Below are 25,659 nucleotides of genomic sequence, written 5' to 3' on the forward strand. Positions count from 1 at the left end.
AGATCAGCTGTGCTAAAATCACTGAGCTTGCCCTCAGGTGTATGTCTGAACTCACATTTTATAGCACACCTACTGCCACTGTGGATTCTGTGCTCTAAAACTATCTTGAGATGAGAGAACAAGATGGTGGAGCTGTAGGTAGATGTGGAATACATCTCTCTGTGGATACATCAGGCATACATCTTCAGACACAGACAAGTAATCAAAACATCAGCTGAAAGCAGACAGGAGTGCCTGACCAGTGGAAAAGAATATATAGAATCACGCAAAACTCAGTAGGATGAAAGAACTGGGGGGAAAATCATGAGTCTTATTAGGACTGAATCAGCCCTGAGTGGGTGAAGGAGGGGTCTAATCCCATATTGGGGGGCTTGTCTGAATCATAGAATAAACATTTAAAGCTGAGAGTGGAACAACTGATCTGTGGATAACTAGATGTAATGAGAATCAGTGAGTCCTTGCTACAGCTGTACATACCCCAGCCAAGGATATGTGTCCCCTGAAAGGCACAGTGGCTGGGAGCTGGAATTGAGGGATTCTGGAGCGATTCCTGGGCGAAGGCTGCTGTTTACTGTGGCGAGATGGAGAGAGGGGCTGTGAGGGAGGAAACTGTGCTAGGATATGCCTGTGGAGGAAAGCCAGGCAGCCAAGGAAGCAAGGCAATATCACTGAGTCACATGTATGGGGGTGGAGCAATCACCATAGCCTCTCTCTCTCCACATGATAGCATCAGCAGTTACTACAATAGTGAGGCTGACCCATCAAATGCTGAACACACTGAAATATAGAGCAGGACACCACCCAGGTGCTCCTTTAAGTGCCTGATGCACAAAACTAGAGTCGAACCCTACTCACGATGCTTCTTTAAGTGCCTGATGCACTGATCTACAGAGTAGGACCCCAGCCAGGGAGGTATCTCTATGTGCTGACACATTGAACAACAGGGAAGGATTCCAGGCAACAAAGCCTTCTAAGTGCCTCAATGGGTGGAACTAGGGAGAAAGACTGGCAAAAGAGGCCTTCTGATCGCCAGCTACAAGAAGCTCAAAAAAAGACTCTGATAGGGTCATAACTCCTGTGGTCTAGTCAGTTCTGTGTCCCTGAACCCTGTACACTTGGCACCACCAGGGTCCCTGAAAGCCAAGCACCTGCTCCACTTTCACAATTAACTCTTACTGGAGAAAAGCTGCCACAGGTGAAAACAAAACAAAACAAACAAAAAAAATCTTGCAACATTTTGCACTAGTTTGCTTCAGTCCTGTCTAACACTTTGTGGGACACATTTCACCACTACAGAGAACAAGCTCTAAAATACATATACTGGAACAACTGACCTTTTCCAGTCTTGTTGCCACTGCTGAATTTTCCAAATTTGCTGGCACATTGGATTCAGCACTTTCACAGAACTATCTTTTAGGATTTGAAATCGCTCAACTGGGGTTCCATATCTCCACTAGCTTTGTTTGTATTGATGCTTCCTAAGGCTGACTTGACTTCATGTTTCAGGATGTCTGGCTCTAGGTGAGTGATCACATCATCATGATTATCTGGATCATGAAGATTTTTTCTGTATAGTTCTTCAATCTTTTCTGTATAGATTCTCGCTACCTCTTCTTAATATCTTCTGCTTCTTTTAGGTCCATACAATTTCTGTCCTTTATTGTGTCCATCTTGGCATGAAATATTCCCTTGGTATCTCTAATTTCCTTGAAGAAATCGCTAGTCTTTCTCAACTATTTTTTTCCTCTATTTCTTTGCATTGATCACTGAGGAAGGCTTTTTTATCTCTCCTTGCTATTCTTTGGTAATCTGCAGTCATATGGGTATATCTTCCCTTTTCTCCTTTGCCTTTTGCTTCTCTTCTTTACTTAACTATTTGTAAGGCCTCCTCAGACAACCATTTCGCCTTTTGGCATTACTTTTCTTGGGGATGTTCTTGGTCACTGCCTCCTGTACAATTTCATGAACCTCCACCTGTAGTTCTTCAGGCACTCTATCAAATCTATTCCCTTAAATCTTTTGTCACGTCCACTGTATAATCATAAGGGATCTGATTTAGGTCATACCTGAATCATAAGTAGAGAGTGAAAAAGTTGGCTTAAAGCTCAACATTCAGGAAAAAAAAAAAAAAAAGATCATGGCCTCCAGTCCCATCACTTCATGGGAAATTGATGGGGAAACTATGGAAACAGTGTCAGACTTTATTTGGGGGGGGGGGCTCCAAAATCACTGCAGAGGGTGATTGCAGCCATGAAATTAAAAGATGCTTACTCCTTGGAAGGAAAGTTATGACCAAACTTGATAGCATATTCAAAAGCAGAGATATTACTTTGCCAACAAAGGTCCATCTAGTCAAGGCTATGCTTTTTCCAGTAGTCATGTATGGATGTGAGACTTGGACTGTGAAGAAGGCTGAGCACCAAAGAATGGATGCTTTTGAACTCTGGTGTTGGAGAAGACTCTTGAAAATCCCTTGGACTACAAGGAGATCCAACCAATCCATTCTGAGTGAGATCAGCCCTGGGATTTCTTTGGAGGGAATGATGCTGAAGCTGAAACTCCAGTACTTTGGCCACCTCATGTGAAGAGCTGACTCATTGGAAAAGACTCTGATGCTGGGAGGGATTGGGGGCAGGAGGAGAAGGGGACGACAGATGATGAGATGGCTGAATGGCATCACTGACTCGATAGACATAAGTCTGAGTGAACTCCGGGAGTTTGTGATGGACAGGAAGGCCTGGCATACTGCGATTCTTGGGGTCACAAAGAGTCGGACACAACTAAGCGACTGAACTGAACTGAATCATCTAGTGGTCTTCTCTACTTTCTTCAATTTAAGTCTAAGTCTATAACATTAGTCACACAAATACTGAGCTTCCACTCTGAACCTGCCTTCTTACAAGTATTTCCCAACATTTTAGAGCACTTTTGCTGCACCTATTTATCTTCACTCTGAAACACATATACCGTCACTCCTGAAACGACGCTCAAGTGCATGCATTTAACTCCTACTGAACCTCTGTTCCAGAGTAGGCATGCCGATCTACTAAGCTTGCATTCTGCCACATGCATCTTCCACTACTTAGACTATGATACTGAGGTCATGCTGCAAAAACATAGTTGCAATCTCAAGCTTATCTTCTTTGACTTTCAGCCTCTATACCAGCACACATGGTCTGCCCCTCCTACGTCCACTTTCTTTCTTTCTTTATTGTTTTGTTTTTTGGTTTATGCAACTTTAATGAAGAAAAATAAATCAATTACTAGCAGAGCTATTAGTTGGTCACTCATCCATTGACAACTTGCATCATTTATTCAGTGCTATATTAAACAGTGTATTGGAAGATAGATTAACTAATAGCTCCAAGCCTCCTAACAATTTAAATGAAAATTGCAAAATGTTTTGAGACCCTATTTTGGAATACAAAGGGTGTTTGACTTCCAATTTCCATTTTCTGTAGAACAAGAACAGGTCATTCCTTTATTGACATGCATAAAATACATCACATTTTCTGTTCTGCTGATGCTATAAATTCAATACCAATTCTCCAGCCATATCAGTTATGAGCATAAAGTATATCATGTAACCTCAAATCTCTAACAGTGGAAGGCTTAAACAAGAATGGATGCTGTTAGCATAATGCTGCTTCCTTTGATGTGACAACTCAGCATCCATCTCCCTCCCTCTCAGATGATTCTTGAGCATGTTAGAGCAGTGAGGAATGGTTTTAGTCTCATAAGCAAGTTAGAGTGAAGACATTGGCCACATAATACACATGCTCCATTTTTTTTTTAATTCTGAATCTTGTGCAACTATTCTCTTGTAACTACTTTACAGTTTCTAAAAGCAGTTATTGTCCAAAGCTGGAAGAACTTAAGTCTTCTCAGATGAGCATGTGAATGAATAGAGGGAGGTAAACAAAAAATAAAATTAAAAATGATGAGGTCTGATAGGGGAGCAGCCAGATAAGAAAAAAAAAAAAAAACAAACAGTAATTTAAAGTTTATTCCAGCTATAATGCAGGTTAGTCTGACTTTAAGCATCACATGGCATACTTCTGAGTCCATTCCCGAGATACTCTGTTGTACTTATCTCTGTCTGTTTTATACATCCGTGCAATCTCTGGCACTAGGGGGTCATCTGGGTTTGGATCACATAGCAGTGAACAAATGGATAAAAGAACTTTAGAAATAATTAAAGCAGGAGACCACTGTGATCTTAGAATATCGAGACAAATGCTGCCATTACTGTTAATATTTGGATGATAAATTCTTGTTGTAAATGCAACCTTAGGTAGTTTGAAGGGGTAGTCTGTAGGAAAATGAATTGTCAAAAAGAATACACCGCCTTGATAAGGGCTGTCATTAGGTCCCATAATTGTGGCTTGCCAATGAAACATATCATCCCCAACTGGACCTGCAGAACATTGTGCTGGAGGGTCACGGGCCAAATCACTAAGTTCCTTATTAATCCTTTTCAGCGCCAGAGTCTGTGCTTTTCATCTGGCTCCTCATTATCTCGGTGTGTGCTTGAAGGTCCCGCCAAACTCTTGATTATCCCGGTGGCTGGGAAGGATTGACTCTTCGTCTCACACCAGCTCTGCCATACACAGGCGCCTTCTTATTAAACAGATCGGAGGTTGGACTTGGAGAGCGGGGGCCGGAGGCGGGTCATGGGCAGGGGGGAAGGGCCCTAAGTCCACTTTCTTTTTTTTTTTTTTAATTTTATTTTATTGTTAAATTTTACATAAGTGTATTAGTTTTGCCAAATATCAAAATGAATCCACTACAGGTATACATGTATTCCCCATCCTGAACCCTCCTCCCTCCTCCCTCCCCATACCATCCCTCTGGGTCGTCCCAGTGCACTAGCCACAAGCATCCAGTATCGTGCATCGAACCTGGACTGGCATCTCATTTCTTACAGGATATTTTACATGTTTCAATGCCATTCTCCCAAATCTTCCCACCCTCTCCCTCTCCCACAAAGTCCATAAGACTGTTCTATACATCAGTGTCTCTTTTGCTGTCTCGTACACAGGGTTATTGTTATCATCTTTCTAAATTCCATATATATGCATTAGTATACTGTATTGGTGTTTTTCCTTCTGGCTTACTTCACTCTGTATAATAGGCTTCAGTTTCATCCACCTCATTAGAACTGACTGAAATTTATTCTTTCTAATGGCTGAGTAATACTCCATTGTGTATATGTACCACAGCTTTCTTATCCATTCATCTGCTGATGGACACCTAGGTTGCTTCCATGTCCTGGCTATTATAAACAGTGCTGCCCCAATGTTCATCACAGCACTTTCTTGAGTAGGTATAAAACAACTGTTGAGGTTGTATTCTGGATCATGTCCATGCCATTTCTAAATGCATTTTTTTTTTAATTTCTTCTAATTTCTTTTTACAAAAATGATTTATTTAATTGGAATAGAATTACTATGTATTACTGTGATGGTTTTTGACATATAGATCAACATGAACCAGCCACATGAAAATATGTATCTCCGTATCCTGAACACAACTCAAACCTTCCTTATTACCCCATGATTCTGGGTTCTTCCACAGCACAAGAGTTGGGTGCATCTTTCATATGCTGAACTTGCACTGATCATCTCTTTTATATATGGTAATATACCTGTTCCAATGCTATGTTCTCAAATCATCCCAGTCTAAGAGTCTGTTATTTATATGTGGATCTTCTTTACTAGCCTTCACGTGGGTAGGGTTATTGTTACTGTCTTCCTAAATCCAATTTATATGCATTAATGTGCAATATTTGCCTCTCTCTAACTTTTTTCACTCTGAACAATAGGCTGTAGGTTGAACTGCCTCATTAAAAGTGACACAAATATATGCCTTTCTGTAGCTGAGTAATATTTTGTTTGTATATATACCACAACTTCCTTATATATTCATCTGCTGATGCGCATCTAGATTACTTCCATGTCATAGCTATTGTAAAGGCAATTTCAATAAACATTGGGGTACATGTGTTATGTTCCATCCTAATTCCCTCTGGGTATATGCAAAGAAGTGGGGTTTCTGGGTCATATGACAGGTCTAGTCCAAGTTTCTCAAGGAATCTCCAAACTGTTCTGAATACAGGTTGTACCAGTTTGTGTTACGGGCAACAGTGTATTAGGGTAAACTTTTCTCCACAGCCTTTCCAGGATTTCTTGCTTGTAGAATTTCTGGTGATGGCCACTCTGAACAGTGTGAGATGACTGCTCATTACAATTTTAATTTTCATTTATCTAATGATGAATGATGTTAAGCATATTTCATGTGTTTATTAGACATCCATATGTCTTCTTTAAAGAAATGTCTATTTAGAGCTATTGGCCCCTTTTAATGATACTGTGAAAGTGCTGCACTCAATATGGCAGCATATTTGGAAAACTCAGCAGTGGCCAAAGGACTCGAAAAGGTCAGTTTTCATTCCAATCCCAAAGAAAGGCAATGCCAAAGAATTCTCACATCACCATGCAATTGCACTCATCTCACATGCTAGTAAAGAAATGCTCAAAATTCTCCAAGCCAGGCTTCAGCAATATGTGAATTGTGAACTTCCAGATGTTCAAGCTGGTTTTACAAAAGGCAGAGGAACCAGAGATCAAGTTGCCAACATCTGCTGGATCATTGAAAAAGCAAGAGAGTTCCAGAAATTCATCTGTTTCTGCTTTATTGTCTATGTGGAAGCCTTTGAGTGTGTGGATCACAATAAACTGTGGAAAATTCTGAAAGAGATGGGAATACCAGACCACCTGACCTGACTCTTGAGAAACCTATATGCAGGTCAGGAAGCAACAGTTAGAACTGTACATGGAACACATACTGGTTCCAAATAGGAAAAGGAGTATGTCTAGGCTGTATATTGTCACCCTGCTTGTTTAACTTATATGCAGAGTACATCATGAGAAACACAGGGCTGGAGGAAGCACAAGGTGGAATCAAGATTGCCAAGAGAAATATCAATAACCTCAGATATGCAGATGATACCATCCTTCTGGCAGAAAGTGAAGAGGAACTAAAATGACTCTTGATCAAAGTGAAAGAGGAGAGTGAAAAAGTTGGCTTCAAGCTCAACATTCAGAAAATGAAAATCATGGCAACTGGTCCCATCATGTCATGGGAAATAGATGGGGAAACAGTGTCAAACTTTATTTTTTTGGGCTCCAAAATCACTGCAGTTGGTGTCTGCAGCCATGAAATTAAAAGACACTCCTTGGAAGGAACGTTGTGACCCACCTTGATAGCATATTCAAAAGCAGAGACATTACTTTGCCAACAATGGTCCATCTAGTCAGGGCTATGGTTTTTCCTGTAGTCATGTATGGATGTGAGAGTAGGACTGTGAAGAAAGCTGAGCATGGGAGGAGGAGCCAAGATGGCGGAGGAGTAGGACGGGGAGAACACTTTCTCCCCAAGAAATTCATCAAAAGAGCATTTAAACGTTGAGTAAATTCCACAAAACAACTTCTGAATGCCGGCAGAGGACATCAGGCACCCAGAAAAGCAACCCAACTCTTCGAAAGGAGGTAGGAAAAAATATTAAAGACAAAAAAAAGAGACAAAAGAGGGAGGGACGGAGCTCCGTCCCGGGAAGGGAATCTTAAAAAGAGAGAAGTTTCCAAACACCAGGAAACCTTCTCACTGCCGAATCTGTGCCGAGCTTTGGAAGCATAGAGGGCAACATAACAGGGAGAAAAATAAATAAACAATTAAAACTCGCAGATTTCGAGCCCTACGGTAACTCCCCCAGCGGAGAAGCAGCACAGACGCCTGCATCCGCCATTAGCAAGCGGGGGCTGGGCAGGGAGGTGCGGCGTGGGCTGCATCGCAGAGAGTAAGAATCTGACCTGAATACCCTGAGCGCTATCTGAGCGAAATAATTTGGGTTAGCAAACCAGACTGTGGGATATCTACCACGCGAAAAGCCAGTCCTAACCTAAAAACGTCAGGCCCGCGCACGGAACAAAGGACTGAACAGAGATAGCCGGCTGCAGACCTTCCCCCTCCGGTGACAGGCAGCCAGAGCCGGAAGGGGGCAATCGCAGCCCCAGAGAGACATTATCTATAAAACTGTAAGCTGGCTTCTTTGCTAACTAAAACTTCTTGGGGGTCTGGACGGTCAACATCTGCCTGAGAAGGTGCGCCGGTGTTACAACCAGAAAACCGAGTGGCAGGGAGGCGGTAAGTCGCAGCATTGGCGCTCGCCAAATACCTCATCACCTGAGCTGCTCGGACCTGGGAAGAGCACAAAACGCAGGCCCAACTGAGTCTGCGCCTCTGAGGACTACCCGAGTGCCTGAACCTGAGCGGCTTGGACCTGGGAGGTGCATGCAGCCCAGGGCCAGCCTCGGATTGTTCCCGGCGGAACAACCTAGAGCCCGAGCAGTGTGGACAGGGAGGCTACACGCGCCGTGAGTGGGGGCAGACCCAAGGTGGCTGAGGCACTGCGAGCCCACGCCAGTGTTATTTGTTTGCAGCATTCCTCCCTCCCTCCCCACAGCGCGACTGAACAAGTAAGCCTAAAAAAAAAAAAAAAAAAAGTGTCCTCCACCGTCCCCTTTGTGTCAGGGCGGAAACCAGATACTGAAGAGACTAGCAAACAGAAGAAGATATAACAGAGGGAAACGCCTTGGAAGCTACAGGCAATAGACCAAAACCCGGTGGTTACTACGGACTACATAGGAAGGGGCCTATAGATCTTGAGAAATATAAGTCTGACCAAGGAACTAGCCAAAAATGAACTGAACACACAACACCACCAAGAAAGTCCTAGATATATTTTTATTATTTTTACGATCATTCTTTCTTTTTTTTTAATTAAAAAAAAATTTTTTTAAGTCCTCTATTGTTCCTTTAATTTTCACTTTTATAACCTATTACTTTGCAAAAAAAAAAAAAAAAAAAAGACCCTATTTTTTTCTTCTTCAGCAAACTTCATATGTATATATTTTATAATTTTTTGACCTTGTTTTTTTTTTTTTTTTTCTTTTCTTTAACATTGTATTTTTGAAATTCTAAACTCTACTCTAGATTTTTAATTTTTGCTTTTTGGTATTTGTTATCAATTTTGTACCTATAGTTTATTTTTATATAATTTCTGTGACTTCTTTTTTTCTTCTTCTTTGTTTCTTTCTCTTCTTCTTCTATATAACATTGTATATCTGAATAATATCAATTTTGTACCTGTATTTTCTTTATAATTTTTGTGACATTGTTTGTTTTCATTTGTCTGTTTTCTCTCTTTATTTTTCTTCTTCTTCTTCTTTTTTTTTTTTTAACGTTGTATTTTTGAAATTCCAAACTCTACTCTAGATTTTTAATTTTTGCTTTTTGGTATTAGTTATCAATTTTGTACCTGTACTTTCTTTACAATTTTCGCGACCTTGTTTGTTTTTGTTTGTTCGTTTTTTCTCTCTTTCTTTTCCTTCTTCTTTTCTTTAACATCGTATTTTTGAAATTCCAAACTCTACTCTAGATTTTTAATTCTTGCTTTTATGTATTTGTTACCAATTTTGTACCTTTAAGAACCCAATCTTCAGGACCCATTTTTCACTAGGGAGCAAGAATACTGGCTTGACTGCTCTCTCTCCCTTTAGACTCTCCTTTTTCTCCACCAGGTCGCCTGTGTCTCCTCCCTAACCCCGCTACTCTACCCAACTCTATGAATTTCTGTGTGTTCCAGACGGTGGAGAACACTTAGGGAACTGATTACTGGCTGGATCTGTCTCCCTCCTTTTCATTCCCCCCTTTTATCCTTCTGGCCACCTCTGTCACCTTCCTCCTTCTTCTCTTCTCTGTATGACTCCGTGAATATCTCTGAGTGGTCTAGTTGTGGAGTGCACATAAGGAAGTGACTACTGGCTACCCTACTCTCTCCATTATTGATTCACCTCATCTCATTTGGGTCACCTCTAACTCCCTCCTCCCTCTTCTCTTCTCCATGTAACCCTGTGAACCTCTCTGAGTGACCCTCATCGTAGAGAAACTTTTCATCTTTAATGTAAACGTTTTATCAATGGTGCTGTATAGAAGGAGAAGTTTTGAAACTACTGTAAAAATAAGACCGATAACCGGAAGCAGGAGACTTAAGTCCAAACCCTGACTCCAGGGAACTCCTGACTCCAAGGAACATTAATTGACAGGAGCTCATCAAATGCCTCCATACCGACACTGAAACCAAGCACCACACAAGGGCCAATAAGTCCCAGGGCAAGACATACCAAGCAAATTCTCCAGCAACAAAGGAACACAGCCCTGAGCTTCAAGATACAGGCTGCCCAAAGTCACCCCAAAACTATAGACATCTCATAACTCACTACTGGACATTTCATTGCACTCCAGAGAGAAGAAATACAGCTCCATCCACCAGAACACCGACACAAGCTTCCCCAACCAGGAAACCTTGACAAGCCACCTGTACAAACCCACACACAGTGAGGAAATGCCACAATAAAGAGAACTCCACAAACTGCCAGAATACATAAAGGACACCCCAAACTCAGCAATTTAAACAAGATGAAGAGACAGAGGAATAGCCAGCAGATAAAGGAACAGGATAAATGCCCACCAAACCAAACAAAAGAGGAAGAGATAGGGAATCTACCTGATAAAGAATTCCGAATAATGATAGTGAAATTGATCCAAAATCTTGAAACTAAAATGGAATCACAGATAAATAGCCTGGAGACAAGGATTGAAAAGATGCTAGAAGGTTTAACAAGGACCTAGAAGAAATAAAAAAGAGTCAATATATAATGAATAATGCAGTAAATGAAATTAAAAACACTCTGGAGGCAACAAATAGTAGAATAACAGAGGCAGAAGATAGGATTAGTGAATTAGAAGATAGAATGGTAGAAATAAATGAATCAGAGAGGATAAAAGAAAAACGAATTAAAAGAAATGAGGACAATCTCAGAGACCTCCAGGACAATATTAAACGCTACAACATTCGAATAATAGGGGTTCCAGAAGAAGAAGACAAAAAGAAAGACCATGAGAAAATACTTGAGGAGATAATAGTTGAAAACTTCCCTAAACTGGGGAAGGAAATAATCACCCAAGTCCAAGAATCCCAGAGAGTCCCAAACAGGATAAACCCAAGGAGAAACACCCAAGACACATATTAATCAAATTAACAAAGATCAAACACAAAGAACAAATATTAAAAGCAGCAAGGGAAAAACAACAAATAACACACAAGGGAATTCCCATAAGGATAACAGCTGATCTTTCAATAGAAACTCTTCAAGCCAGGAGGGAATGGCAAGACATACTTAAAATGATGAAAGAAAATAACCTACAGCCCAGATTATTGTACCCAGCAAGGACTCATTCAAGTATGAAGGAGAAATCAAAAGCTTTTCAGACAAGCAAAAGCTGAGAGAATTCTGCACCACCAAACCAGCTCTCCAACAAATACTAAAGGATATTCTCTAGACAAAAAAACACAAAAACGGTGTATAAACTCGAACCCAAAACAATAAAGTAAATGGCAACGGGATCATACTTATCAGTAATTACCTTAAACGTAAATGGGTTGAATGCCCCAACCAAAAGACAAAGACTGGCTGAATGGATACAAAAACAAGACCCCTACATATGTTGTCTACAGGAGACCCACCTCAAAACAGGGGACACATACAGACTGAAAGTGAAGGGCTGGAAAAAGATTTTCCATGCAAATAGGGACCAAAAGAAAGCAGGAGAGGCAATACTCATATCAGATAAAATAGACTTTAAAACAAAGGCTGTGAAAAGAGACAAAGAAGGTCACTACATAATGATCAAAGGATCAATCCAAGAAGAAGATATAACAATTATAAATATATATGCACCCAACACGGGAGCACCACAGTACGTAAGACAAATGCTAACAAGTATGAAAGGAGAAATTAACAATAACACAATAATAGTGGGAGACTTTAATACCCCACTCACACCTATGGATAGATCAACTAAACAAAAAATTAACAAGGAAACACAAACTTTAAATGATACAATAGACCAGTTAGACCTAATTGATATCTATAGGACATTTCATCCCAAAACAATGAATTTTACCTTTTTCTCAAGCGCACATGGAACCTTCTCCAGGATAGATCACATCCTGGGCCATAAAGCTAGCCTTGGTAAATTCAAAAAAATAGAAATCATCCCAAGCATTTTTTCTGACCACAATGCAGTAAGATTAGATCTCAATTACAGGAGAAAAACTATTAAAAATTCCAACATATGGAGGCTGAACAACACGCTGCTGAATAACCAACAAATAACAGAAGAAATCAAAAAAGAAATCAAAATTTGCATAGAAACGAATGAAAATGAAAACACAACAACCCAAAACCTGTGGGACACGGTAAAAGCAGTCCTAAGGGGAAAGTTCATAGCAATACAGGCACACCTCAAGAAACAAGAAAAAAGTCACATAAATAACCTAACTCTACACCTAAAGCAACTAGAAAAGGAAGAAATGAAGAACCCCAGGGTTAGTAGAAGGAAAGAAATCTTAAAAATTAGAGCAGAAATAAATGCAAAAGAAACAAAAGAGACCATAGCAAAAATCAACAAATCCAAAAGCTGGTTCTTTGAAAGGATAAATAAAATTGACAAACCATTAGCCAGACTCATCAAGAAACAAAGGGAGAAAAATCAAATCAACAAAATTAGAAACGAAAATGGAGAGATCACAACAGACAACACAGAAATACAAAGGATCATAAGAGACTACTATCAACAATTATATGCCAATAAAATGGACAACGTGGAAGAAATGGACAAATTCTTAGAAAAGTACAACTTTCCAAAACTAGACCAGGAAGAAATAGAAAATCTTAACAGACCCATCACAAGCACGGAAATTGAAACTGTAATCAAAAATCTTCCAGCAAACAAAAGCCCCGGTCCAGATGGCTTCACAGCTGAATTCTACCAAAAATTTAGAGAAGAGCTGACACCTATCCTGCTCAAACTCTTCCAAAAAATTGCAGAGGAAGGTAAACTTCCAAACTCATTCTATGAGGCCACCATCACCCTAATACCAAAACCTGACAAAGATCCCACAAAAAAAGAAAACTACAGGCCAATATCACTGATGAACATAGATGCAAAAATCCTTAACAAAATTCTAGCAATCAGAATCCAACAACACATTAAAAAGATCATACACCATGATCAAGAGGGCTTTATCCCAGGGATGCAAGGATTCTTCAATATCCACAAATCAATCAATGTAATACACCACATTAACAAATTGAAAAATAAAAACCATATGATTATCTCAATAGATGCAGAGAAAGCCTTTGACAAAATTCAACATCCATTTATGATAAAAACTCTCCAGAAAGCAGGAATAGAAGGAACATACCTCAACATAATAAAAGCTATATATGACAAACCCACAGCAAACATTATCCTCAATGGTGAAAAATTGAAAGCATTTCCTCTAAAGTCAGGAACAAGACAAGGGTGCCCACTTTCACCATTACTATTCAACATAGTTTTGGAAGTTTTAGCCACAGCAATCAGAGCAGAAAAAGAAATAAAAGGAATCCAAATTGGAAAAGAAGAAGTAAAACTCTCACTATTTGCAGATGACATGATCCTCTACATAGAAAACCCTAAAGATTCCACCAGAAAATTACTAGAAATAATCAATGACTATAGTAAAGTTGCAGGATATAAAATCAACACACAGAAATCCCTTGCATTCCTATACACTAATAATGAGAAAACAGAGAGAGAAATTAAGGAAACAATTCCATTCACCATTGCAACGGAAAGAATAAAATACTTAGGAATATATCTACCTAAAGAAACTAAAGACCTATATATAAAAAACTATAAAACACTGGTGAAAGAAATCAAAGAGGACACTAATAGATGGAGAAATATACCATGTTCATGGATTGGAAGAATCAATATAGTGAAAATGAGTATACTACCCAAAGCAATTTATAGATTCAACGCAATCCCTATCAAGCTACCAACAGTATTCTTCACAGAGCTGGAACAAATAATTTCACAATTTGTATGGAAAAACAAAAAACCTTGAATAGCCAAAGCGATCTTGAGAAAGAAGAATGGAACTGGAGGAATCAACCTACCTGACTTCAGGCTCTACTACAAAGCCACAGTTATCAAGACAGTATGGTACTGGCACAAAGACAGATATATAGATCAATGGAATAAAATAGAAAGCCCAGAGATAAATCCACGCACATATGGACACCTTATCTTTGACAAAGGAGGCAAGAATATACAATGGATTAAGGGCAATCTCTTTAACAAGTGGTGCTGGGAAATCTGGTCAACCACGTGTAAAAAATGAAACTAGACCACTTTCTAACACCATACACAAAAATAAACTCAAAATGGATTAAAGATCTCAACGTAAGACCAGAAACTATAAAACTCCTAGAGGAGAACATAGGCAAAACACTCTCTGACATACATCACAGCAGGATCCTCTATGACCCACCTCCCAGAATATTGGAAATAAAAGCAAAAATAAACAAATGGGACCTAATTAACCTTAAAAGCTTCTGCACATCAAAGGAAACTATTAGCAAGGTGAAAAGACAGCCTTCAGAATGGGAGAAAATAGTAGCAAATGAAGCAACTGACAAACAACTCATCTCAAAAATATACAAGCAACTCCTACAGCTCAACTCCAGAAAAATAAATGACCCAATCAAAAAATGGGCCAAAGAACTAAATAGACATTTCTCCAAAGAAGACATACAGATGGCTAACAAACACATGAAAAGATGCTCAACATCACTCATTATCAGAGAAATGCAAATCAAAACCACTATGAGATACCATTTCACACCAGTCAGAATGGCTGCGATCCAAAAGTCTACAAATAATAAGTGCTGGAGAGGGTGTGGAGAAAAGGGAACCCTCTTACACTGTTGGTGGGAATGCAAACTAGTACAGCCACTATGGAGAACAGTGTGGAGATTCCTTAAAAAACTGGAAATAGAACTGCCTTATGATCCAGCAATCCCACTGCTGGGCATACACACTGAGGAAACCAGAAGGGAAAAAGACACGTGTACCCCAATGTTCATCGCAGCACTGTTTATAATAGCCAGGACATGGAAGCAACCTAGATGTCCATCAGCAGATGAATGGATAAGAAAGCTGTGGTACATATACACAATGGAGTATTACTCAGCCATTAAAAAGAATACATTTGAATCAGTTCTAATGAGGTGGATGAAACTGGAGCCTATTATACAGAGTGAAGTAAGCCAGAAGGAAAAACATAAATACAGTATACTAACGCATATATATGGAATTTAGAAAGATGGTAACAATAACCCGGTGTACGAGACAGCAAAAGAGACACTGATGTATAGAACAGTCTTATGGACTCTGTGGGAGAGGGAGAGGGTGGGAAGAGTTGGGAGAGTGACATTGAAACATGTAGAATATCATGCAAGAAACGAGTTGACAGTCCAGGTTCGATGCGCGATACTGGATGCTTGGGGCTGGAGCACTGGGACGACCCAGAGGGATGGTGTGGGGAGGGAGGAGGGAGGAGGGTTCAGGATGGGGAACACATGTATGCCTGTGGCGGATTCATTTTGATATTTGGCAAAACTAATACAATTATGTAAATTTTAAAAATAAAATAAAATTAAAAAAAAAAAAAAAAGAAAGCTGAGCATGGAAGAATTGATGCTTTTGAACTGTAGTGCTGGAAAAGACTCTTGATGTAAGAGATCCATCCAGTCCATCCTACAGGAGTTTAGTCCTGGGTGTTCCTTGGAAGGAATGATGCTAAAGCTGAAACTCCAGTACTTTGGCCACCTCCTGTGATGATTTGACTCACTGGTAAAGACTCTGATGCTGGGAGGGATTGAGGTCAGGAGGAGAAGAGGACGAGAGAGGATGAGATGGTGGTTGGCATCACCGAGTCGATGGATGTGAGTTTGTTGAACTCCAGGAGTTGGAGATGGATAGGGAGGCCTGTCGTGCTGCAATTCATGGGGTCGCAAAGAGTCGGACATGACTGAACAACTGAACTGAACTGAACTGAAGCAACTGACAAAGAATTAATGTCAAAAATATACAAGCAACTCCTGAAGCTCAATTCCAGGAAAATAAACGACTCAATGAAAAAATTGGCCAAAGAACTAAACAGACATTTCTTCAAAGAAGACATACAGATAGCTAACAAACACATGAAAAGATGCTCAACATCACTCATTATCAGAGAAATGAAAATCAAAACCACAATGAGGTACCTTTTCATGCCAGTCAAATTGGTTGTGCTCCAAAAGTCTACAAGCAATAAATGCTGGATAAGGTGTGGAGAAAAAGGAACCCTCTTACACTGTTGGTGGGAATGCAAACTAGTACAGCCACTATGGAGAACACTGTTTAGATTCTTTAAAAAAAAAAAAAACAAAAAAAAAAAACCAACCTTCAAATAGAACTGCCATAAGACCCAACAATCCCACTGCTGTGCATACACACCAAGGAAACCAGAATTGAAAGAGACATGTGTACCCTGATGTTCATCACAGCACTGTTTCTAATAGCCAGGACATGGAAGCAACCTAGATGTCCATTAGTGGATGAATGGATAAGAAAGCTGTGGGATATATACATAATGGAGTATTACTCAACCATTAAAAGGAATACATTTCAGTCAGTTCTAATGGGGTGGATGAAACTGGAGCCTATTATACAGAATGAAGTTAGCCAGAAAGAAAAACACCAATAGAATAAACTAACACATATATGTGGAATTTAGAAAGATGATAACGATAACCATGTATGTGAGAATGCAAAAAAGACACAGATGTATAAAACAGTCTTTTGAGCTCTGGGAGACGGCTAGGGTGGTATGATTTGGGAGAATGGCACTGACACATGTATAATAACATAGGTCACCAAACTGGCAGTCCAGGTTCAATGCATGATACAGGATGCTTTGGGGCTGGTGCACTGGGATAACCAGGAGGGATGATATGAGGAGGGAGGTGGCACACATGTATACCTGTGGCAGATTCATATTTATGTATGGCAAAACCAGTACAATATTGTAAAGCAATTAGACTCCAATTAAAATACATATATTTATATTGAAAATAAATAAAATAAAATTGTGTCCAATGTGAGGAGAGCAACAGCGTTCTTTGAACAATATATCTAAGTAAATGAGAGTTGTGATTTTATGCGTTCAAGGTGTCCCCATAAGTATGAGCCCTACCTCTTATTACAGAAAGAATTGTGGAAGATGAGCGAGATTAAAGGAGAGCTTTTCAGCAACAGGATCTGAATTGTTCAGCCAGAAAATTATTAAGTAATGTAAGGCTTCCCAAACAGTTTATTTAAGATCTTGGGAGCAAGCAATGAGTTTGGCCACCTAAATAGTGTTGCATAAAATTATATTTTGACATATATACACCTGTGTGTATGAGTGTGTGTATAAAAAAGGTGCAATGGCTTTTAACTCCTGTTAGATTTAATAGAAATGGAAAAAAATTAAAACCCAAATGAAGAATGATTAAAAAGTCGACTCGGTTGTTGAATATATGTAAGCGGAAATACTTCAAAATATGTTTTCTTGGCTGAATGTAAAATATGAGGACTCTTTTATATCACTCACCTCTCTGATTTTAATAAAGATCTACCAATTTTCAAATTTTTTGTCCAGTTTTGACAAAAATAGACAGATATAGACTTATATATACATATATATCATATATAAAATATAGAAGTATATTTTCATAAGAGAAAATATTGATGCCAAGCTTAGATTTCAGAATTATTTCCAACTCCAGGCTCCATCTCAACAGGAAATAGCCAAAGTTGTTGCTGATTGAAACACTCCAAGAGCTGGAAAACCTGAAAAAGACATCGAACCTGCAACTGAGATTTTCTGTCACATTTATGATTGAGTTCTAAGTCCAACACTTTATTTCCTTTCGTGTTCTAAGCAGTCCCTTCTTAAGACTGAAAAGTATGAAAACCGAGAGAAAGAGGTAGGAGATTGTAGACCTCCTGGTGTTCAATTTCACACCAGTCAGAATGGGTGCGATCCAAAAGTCCACAAGCAATCAATGTTGGAGAGGATGTGGAGAAAAGGGAACCCTCTTACACTGTTGCTGGGAATGCAAAGTAGTACAGCCACTATGGAGAACAGTGTGGAGATTCCTTAAAAAACTGGAAATAGAACTGCCTTATAATCCAGCAATCCCACTGCTGGGCATACACACTGAGAAAACCAGAATTGAAAGAGACACGTGTACCCCAATGTTCATCGCAGCACTGTTTCTAGTAGCCAGGACATGGAAGCAACCTAGATGTCCATCAGCAGATGAATGAATGAGAAAGCTGTGGTGCATATATACAATGGAGTGTTACTCAGCCATTAAAAAGAATAAATTTCAATCAGTTCTAATGAGGTGGATGAAACTGGAACCTATTATACAGAGTGAAGTAAGCCAGAAAGAAAAACACCAATACAGTATACTAACACATATATATGGAATTTAAAAGATGGTAACAATAACTCTGTATATGAGACAGCAAAAGAGACACTGATGTATAGAACAGTCTTTTGGACTCTTGGGAGAGGTAGAGGGTGAGATGATTTGGTAGAATGACATTGAAGCATGTATAATATCATGTATGAACGAGTCACCAGTTCAGGTTCGATGCACGATACTGGATGTTTGGGGCTGGTGTGCTGGGACGACCCAGAGGGATGGTATGGGGAGGGAGGAGGGAGGAGGTTTCAGGATGGGGAACACATGTATACCTGTGGCGGATTCATGTTGATGTATGGCAAAACCAGGACAATATTGTAAAGTTAAAAAATCAAATAAAAAATAATAAAATAAAATACACACAAAACAATTAAAAAAAAGTAATTTTAAACAGTGAGGCTAGAAAAGACAGAATCTAAGGATAATAATCAAGTGATAGAGAATAATAATGATTTAGCCATTAGTCAAATTCAAGGGTCTTTAGTTCCTCCTCAAGGGCCATCAATAACATCCTGAGCATTATCCTATGAACAGTTTTAGAGATGCCAAAGCCCCAGCCAGGCTGAAAGTTAAGTACAGAGACCACAGAGTAGTTGAAACCAGACAGTTAAAAGATTTTATTGCAGAGGCCAGTAGACCAATTTTGCTTGGGTAACAGTACTGAATATGAAAAATGTGTGTATAGAAGGGTGATAAATCACTTGTATTTCAGAAACCAAGTAGATTTATTGATGTGATTTTTCTGTGTAAAAATTCTTTAGGAATGAGATTTTGCATGCTTCATGGTTTTGGTTACTATTTCTGTAAGCAGGCTGTATTTTTAAGTTGATGCTGAAGTAAAGCCTAGCTGAACATCACCTTTCAATGGCTAGGAGACCAGTGATTTTGTGATGTCACAGCTACCCTTTGATTGCTAGGAGACAAGTGATTTTGTGATGTCACAGCCTTTTGACTTTGAGGACCTCTGCGATGGTCTAGAGAGTTTCTCTCTGTTGGCCAGCCAAGCAATTTTTGAAGTAGTGGTCAGTAAAATCAGACAAATGAGAAAAGGATCTGAAGAAAGATTTCTCTGAGATGGCACATATACCTTCAGAAATTCAAGATGGGCCTCCTAAGGATGAATCAACTGATTCAGAAACCTCCATTAGATCTTTGTATGATTATACACTTACTAGGGACTCAGTTTTGAGATCTATGATTGAAGAATATGCTTTTCAGGCTTTGTCTGAGGATCTTGTGATAAAAAGGCCATGCTACAAATATTCTGTATCTGAAACAGATGAGGTGACTAATTTTCTTTCACTCACCTTTCCACAAAAACTTTGGAATATAGTTGAAAGTGATCAGTTTGAATCTATTTGGTGGGATGAGAGAGGCACATGTATAGTGATCCACGAAGAACTCTTTAAGAAAGAAGTCTTGGAAAGAAAGGCACCTTTCAGAATATTTGAAACCAAGAGTATGAAGAGTTTAATTCGACAGCTTAACCTTTATGGATTTAGTAAAAAGCGACAAACTTTTCAAAGATCTGCTTCACTACCTGTCTTTCTGGAAGAAGAAAACAACATCTCTCTTTTGAGTAAGGTATTCCAACATTTTCACTTATTGGCAATACGTAAGATGAAATCATGTGACCTAGAAAGCACATTTACATATGTAGCTAAAACCAAATTTAAACTTGAGCTAACAAATCGTTAAAAAGTTTTATTTTTTGAAGTTGAGAACAGCTGGATATGTTAAAATATTGGATGTTTGACAAACTTTCCTAGCACTGTGAAACCAGATATAAGTCCTGAAGCAACTTAAAGTGGTATTTACTGTATATATAAAATATATTTTTCATTGAGGATCATATTCTTTCTAACATGTTACCTGTTAAACTACTAATGGAGGTGTTTTATTTGATGCTATTTAGTTGGTTTCATTAAAGGAATACATTTTTATAACTTAGCTTTGCTTGTCAGTTTTACCTTGGTTTATAAAGAAACTAAATAATGTAATCCTTTGATTTTAGTTACAGACCTACTATAATCCAAATTTCAAAAGAGGTCATCCTCAACTTTTATTAAGAGTGCAAAGAAGAGTTGGGATTAATAATGTGTCTCAAATATCTTCATTAGTGCAAGATAACAAGAAGCATGTTAAAGCAAGTGTCAACGAAGATGATCGTAACTCTGAATTTATTCCAGAAATTAGTAGAGAGAGCGCATTTTCAGCCTCCACACGTTTACCTGTGCCTTTCATACAAAAGCCTCATACCATCCAGATTGTCACTTATACAAATGCCCTATCTCCATGTGACTTACCTAACCACCCATCACCAATATCGGTTAGACAAACAGAACAGATTTTGGTAAATCAACCTGCTGTTTTAAAAAAGTTGAGCATTTTTAATTGGCATTCACATAGCAGCTACACTCAAGTAAATGGCCCCATTGAGCACTTTGCTACTACAACTACATCTACTTCTCAGAACCACATTGTATCCCCATTACAGAGCACTTATTCTGGACTGATGGTGGAGCCTTCTAAATTTCCAGTCAGGCATAGCGATATGTCAGGCCATGACAATCCTTTTCCTAACCTGCAAGAGACAGGCAACTCGTGGTTCTCAGTGCCAACAAGCACTTACACATCTGCTTCCTCTCTTTCAAGTCAACTCATCAACAATCACCATTATATGGAAACCATGCTAATTAAAACTGACCTACCAAATACGTGTCAGATTATGGAGCCTAAGGAAGATTGAACGTTACTTTGGGAGATGTCAACAAATACCTACCATTCCTGTATTTGAACAATAAATTTACATGTTCATCTTCATAGTTTCATTTTCAATTTTTAAACAAAGAAGAGAAAATGAGGCTTTAGTTCATTGGTTTACTATTTTACTGCATGGTATTCCAAACTCTTCAGTTCAAGAAAGCATTCGTTATGCATCCTAGGTAAATGACACCTGATATAATATTTGTAAGCAAGAAAATGAGAAGCAAGGGAAAAGAGGTAATGGATGTAAAGTGATTTCTGAAATCATCCCTGCTGAAATGAAGGGGTGTCTAAATTAGGATGGTATGGGTGAAGAAAGAGATGCAAATAAAATTAGATAAATAAAAATACACAGTATGATCTTCAGCACATTCACATATTATATTCTATTAGTTACTGGTAGAGTCTTAAAGATTAGACAGCAGATTGTTTTCATTATAGAAATTAATTTTGTCTCTGAAAATATAGATATTGTAGTACATCCAAAATCATGATCACAATTATACCATCACTGTGATAGAAAAGATAGCATGATATAATCAGTGACTGGCCCATGGTCAGCACACGTTGTGTACTTTACAAGTAGTATTCTATAGGGTCATATTTGCGCTGCTGTCCTTAAGGTACGTCTTCATTTCCTGACACCAAGATTCCACCCTATAATTTCAAATGCATGTTTAGATGTTGCTTATCTGTCCCCATAGAGACAGAATAAATTCCTGGTCATTACTGCAGCACATCAGCATGGTTACAAAGTTCTTGGAAGACATGATATCTGTTTTCCTTAGTCATTTCATTATCTTTCTCTTCTGAAGCTACAATCACAAATTATTTTCAGTCATGCTAAGCCCTCAGAGAGGGCAATGACACCACGCTCCAGTACTCTTGCCTGGAAAATCCTATGGTCAGAGGAGCCAGGTAGGCTGCAGTCCATGGGGTCGCTAAGAGTTGGACACGACTCAGCGACTTCACTTTCACTTTTCACTTTCATGCATTGGAGAAGAAAATGGCAACCCACTCCAGTGTCCTTGCCTGGAGAATCCCAGGGATGTGGGGGCCTGTTGGGCTGCCGTCTATGGGGTCGCCTAGAGTCAAACACAACTGAAGTGACTTACCTAACCTTACCTTACCTTATGCTAAGCCCCTTCTAACAACTTTGTCTCAACTATTTCTTGCGGTTGGAAGGAACTACTGTTTGCCCTCCTACGAAGGAGAGTACAGATATCTTCAATGTGTTTTGGGTCTACCCTCTTTATGTATCTTTCACAACAGCTGAAACATAGAGCCTGAAAATGACACATTTTAAGTGCTTACTGAATTATCAATAAAGAAATGTAATAACCAATCAAATGCTCTACACATTACTCAACAACATTCTATAACCTGCACTACTATCATAATTCACCTTTCCTATTGACTGAGAAAATTTTCCAAGTTGATAAATATTTATTTTATTTACATGGATGTAAGAATTCTCAGGAGGCATGTATTCCGATGTTTGGAAGAATATTTCACGTTTTGATGTGACTTTTTGTGTGTGTGTTGTTTTGTTGTGTCAGTCAAAGTCTTTGGCATAGTCAAATAAGAGTAGCTGCTTTCCTGGAGTTCTCTTGCCTTTTGGAGGACCCAACGGGTGTTGACAATTGAATCTCGGGTTCCTCTGCCCTTTATAAATCCAGCTTGAACATCTGGGAGCTCATGGTTCACATTCTGTTGAAGCCTGGCTTGGGGAATTCTGAGCAGTTCTGGGCAAGTGTGTCAGACATGTGCAATTAAGTGGTAGTTTGGACATTCTTTGGATTGCCTTTCTTTGTGGTTGGAATGAAAACTGACCATTTCCAGTCCTCTGGCCACTGCTGAGTCTCCCAAATTTGCTGGCATATGGAGGGCAGCACACTCATATCATCATCTTTTAGAATTTGAAATATCTCAACTGAATTCCATCACCTCCACAAGCTTTGTTTGTCGTTATGCTTCCTAAGTCCCACTAGACTTCACATTCCAGGACATCGGGTCCTCAGGTGAACGATCACACCATCGTGCTTAACTGGGTCATGAAGATCTTTTGTGCACATTTCATCCATGTATACTTCCCACCTCTTCTTAACAGTTTCTGTTTTGGCTACATCCATACCATTTCTGTCCTTTATTGTGCCCATGATTGCATGACATTTTCCCTTGGTATCTGTGATTTTCTTGAAGAGATCAGTAGACTTTCCAGTTCTATTGATTTGCTTTATTTATTGACATTGATAACTGAGGGTGGTTTTACCTCTCCTTGCAATTCTTTGGGGATCTTCATCCAAATGTGTAAAATTTTCTTTTATTTTCTTTTTATGTGCTATCCAGATTTATTATTATATAAATACAGATTGAGAGGAAGCAGTTAACATTTATTTTCTATTTGAACACATGTTCCAAATTGATTAAAACAATGAATCAAAATATTTTGCATTTTAAAATAAAATAAAAACATTTATAGGTGTTGCAAAATTGTCCTTTAACACGGCTGGCAGGAAGAATGATGAAAACATTCCAGAAATAGTGTCAATAGTTACACAACACTGTGAATGTTCATTTTTCCCTCTAAGGTTTGCTTTATTTTATTTTATTTTTTAATTTTACAATATCATATTAGTTTTGCCATATATCAAAATGAATCTTCCACAGATATACATGTGTTCCCCATCCTGAAACCTCCTCCCTCCTCCATCCCCATACCATCCCTCTGGGTCATCCCAGTGCACCAGCCCCAAGCATCCAGTATTGTGCATGGAACCTGGACTGGTGACTCATTTCATATATGATATTATACATGTTTCAATGCCATTCTCCCAAATCATCCCACCCTCTCCCTCTCCCACAGAGTCCAAAAGACAGTTATATACATCTGTGTCTCTTTTGCTGTCTCCTCTCAGTGAACTCCGGGAATTGGTGATGGACAGAGAGGCCTGCCATGCTGCAATTCATGGAGTCACAAAGAGTTGGACATGACTGAGTGACTGATCTGATCTGATCTGATACAGGGTTATTGTTTTCTTTTTCCCCTTTTTGTTTAGCTTCGCTCCTCTTCTCAGCTCTTTGTGAGGCCTCGTAACTTTACCATTTTTCATTTCTTTTTCATGTGGATGGTCTTGATCACTTTTTCCTATACGATATCACTAACCTCCATCCATAGGTCTTCAGGCACTCATCTGTCAGATAGAATCCCCTGCATCTATTTATCAATTCCACTGTCTAATCATAAGGGTTTTGATTTTACATGTGTAAAGTATATTATTCCCTATTTCTTATAGGGAAATCTTCACCCAGATTTTTATCAAAGAAATACAGAAAACTCTATATGGTATTCAGGATATACATGAAATATAGCTGTTTGATGTTTGCGGTTTAGCTCAGATCTTAATTTCTGAATGACGGGAAATTCTCTTTCATGTGTACAAATCTGGAAAATGTTTCACTTGTGAACAATTGAGAATTCATATTTCATATGAGAACATTTCTCCCCAGATTGTCAAATGGGAAATACACAGAATTCCGAATCTCATATCAGAATACCTTCCAAACATTCTTGATGAAAAGATAGAGAATTTCAGAGCCCAAGCATGAAAATCTGTGGGAAAATTCTATATTTCTTGTCGGAAAATTAACACAGGTTTTTCAAATGGTAAATAGACAGTATTCAATATTTCATGAAGGAAAGACCTCACAAATATTTTCAAATGACAAATATGAAAAAATTCATGTTTCATGTGACCATGTGTGGATATGTGAAACAGACATTTTTGTATTTCCTGTCAAAGAATCTGCATCCATATTTTCATAACTCTAATGTAAAAAAATTCTACATTTTCTGCAGAATATTTCGTGTCCATACATTCATGTATGATGTACAGAGAATTCGTACTTTACGTTGGAAAATCTTTCTCCAGATTTGTATATGTGAATAATGGAGAATTTCATGTTTCACACCCTGAAATCTTTATCTAGGTTTTCATATGTGAAACTGAGAATTTCATCTTTTATGTAGGACTATCTCATTTCAGATGTCTATATTTGAAACAGATAATACTTTCATCAAGAGGCGCCTTAATTATTATATTTCTTCTGTCATTTTGGTGTTGTCACTGGGATAACTAAGGTTATTCATATCTCCCACATAAATTCGGTTTCTAACTTGAGATTCATCTAGATTTTTATTTTTTCATGGTGTTCTCTGCACAGAAGTTAAATAATCAGGACAACAATATATAGCTTTGACTTGTTCCTTTCCCAATTTTGAATTAGTTCATTGTCCCCTGTCCAATTCTAACTGCTGCACCTTTACTAGCACACACGATTCCCAGGAGACATATAAGGT

At 38.7% G+C, this 25,659-nt stretch overlaps 1 protein-coding gene across 1 annotated transcript; it reads left to right on the forward strand.

Annotated features, from left to right (window-relative positions):
• Positions 1-19,607: 19,607 nt before the first annotated feature.
• LOC132344545 (heat shock transcription factor, Y-linked-like) lies at positions 19,608-21,941 on the forward strand. Its single transcript, XM_059884231.1, has 3 exons — positions 19,608-20,117; positions 20,548-21,125; positions 21,923-21,941. The coding sequence occupies exons 1-3, from the start codon at positions 19,608-19,610 to the stop codon at positions 21,939-21,941; spliced, it is 1,107 nt and encodes a 368-aa protein (XP_059740214.1).
• Positions 21,942-25,659: the final 3,718 nt, after the last annotated feature.

This window comes from Bos taurus, chromosome Y, assembly GCF_002263795.3.
Source record: "Bos taurus isolate L1 Dominette 01449 registration number 42190680 breed Hereford chromosome Y, ARS-UCD2.0, whole genome shotgun sequence".
In the NCBI taxonomy this organism is placed as follows: Eukaryota; Metazoa; Chordata; class Mammalia; order Artiodactyla; family Bovidae; genus Bos; species Bos taurus.

Excerpts from the sequence above, each read along its gene's own strand:
- LOC132344545 (XM_059884231.1), top strand. The coding sequence starts at position 19,608 with ATGGCACATATACCTTCAGAAATTCAAGATGGGCCTCCTAAGGATGAA. Across the intron at positions 20,118-20,547 it reads ACATCTCTCTTTTGAGTAAG|TTACAGACCTACTATAATCC; the intron begins GTATTCCAACAT and ends CTTTGATTTTAG.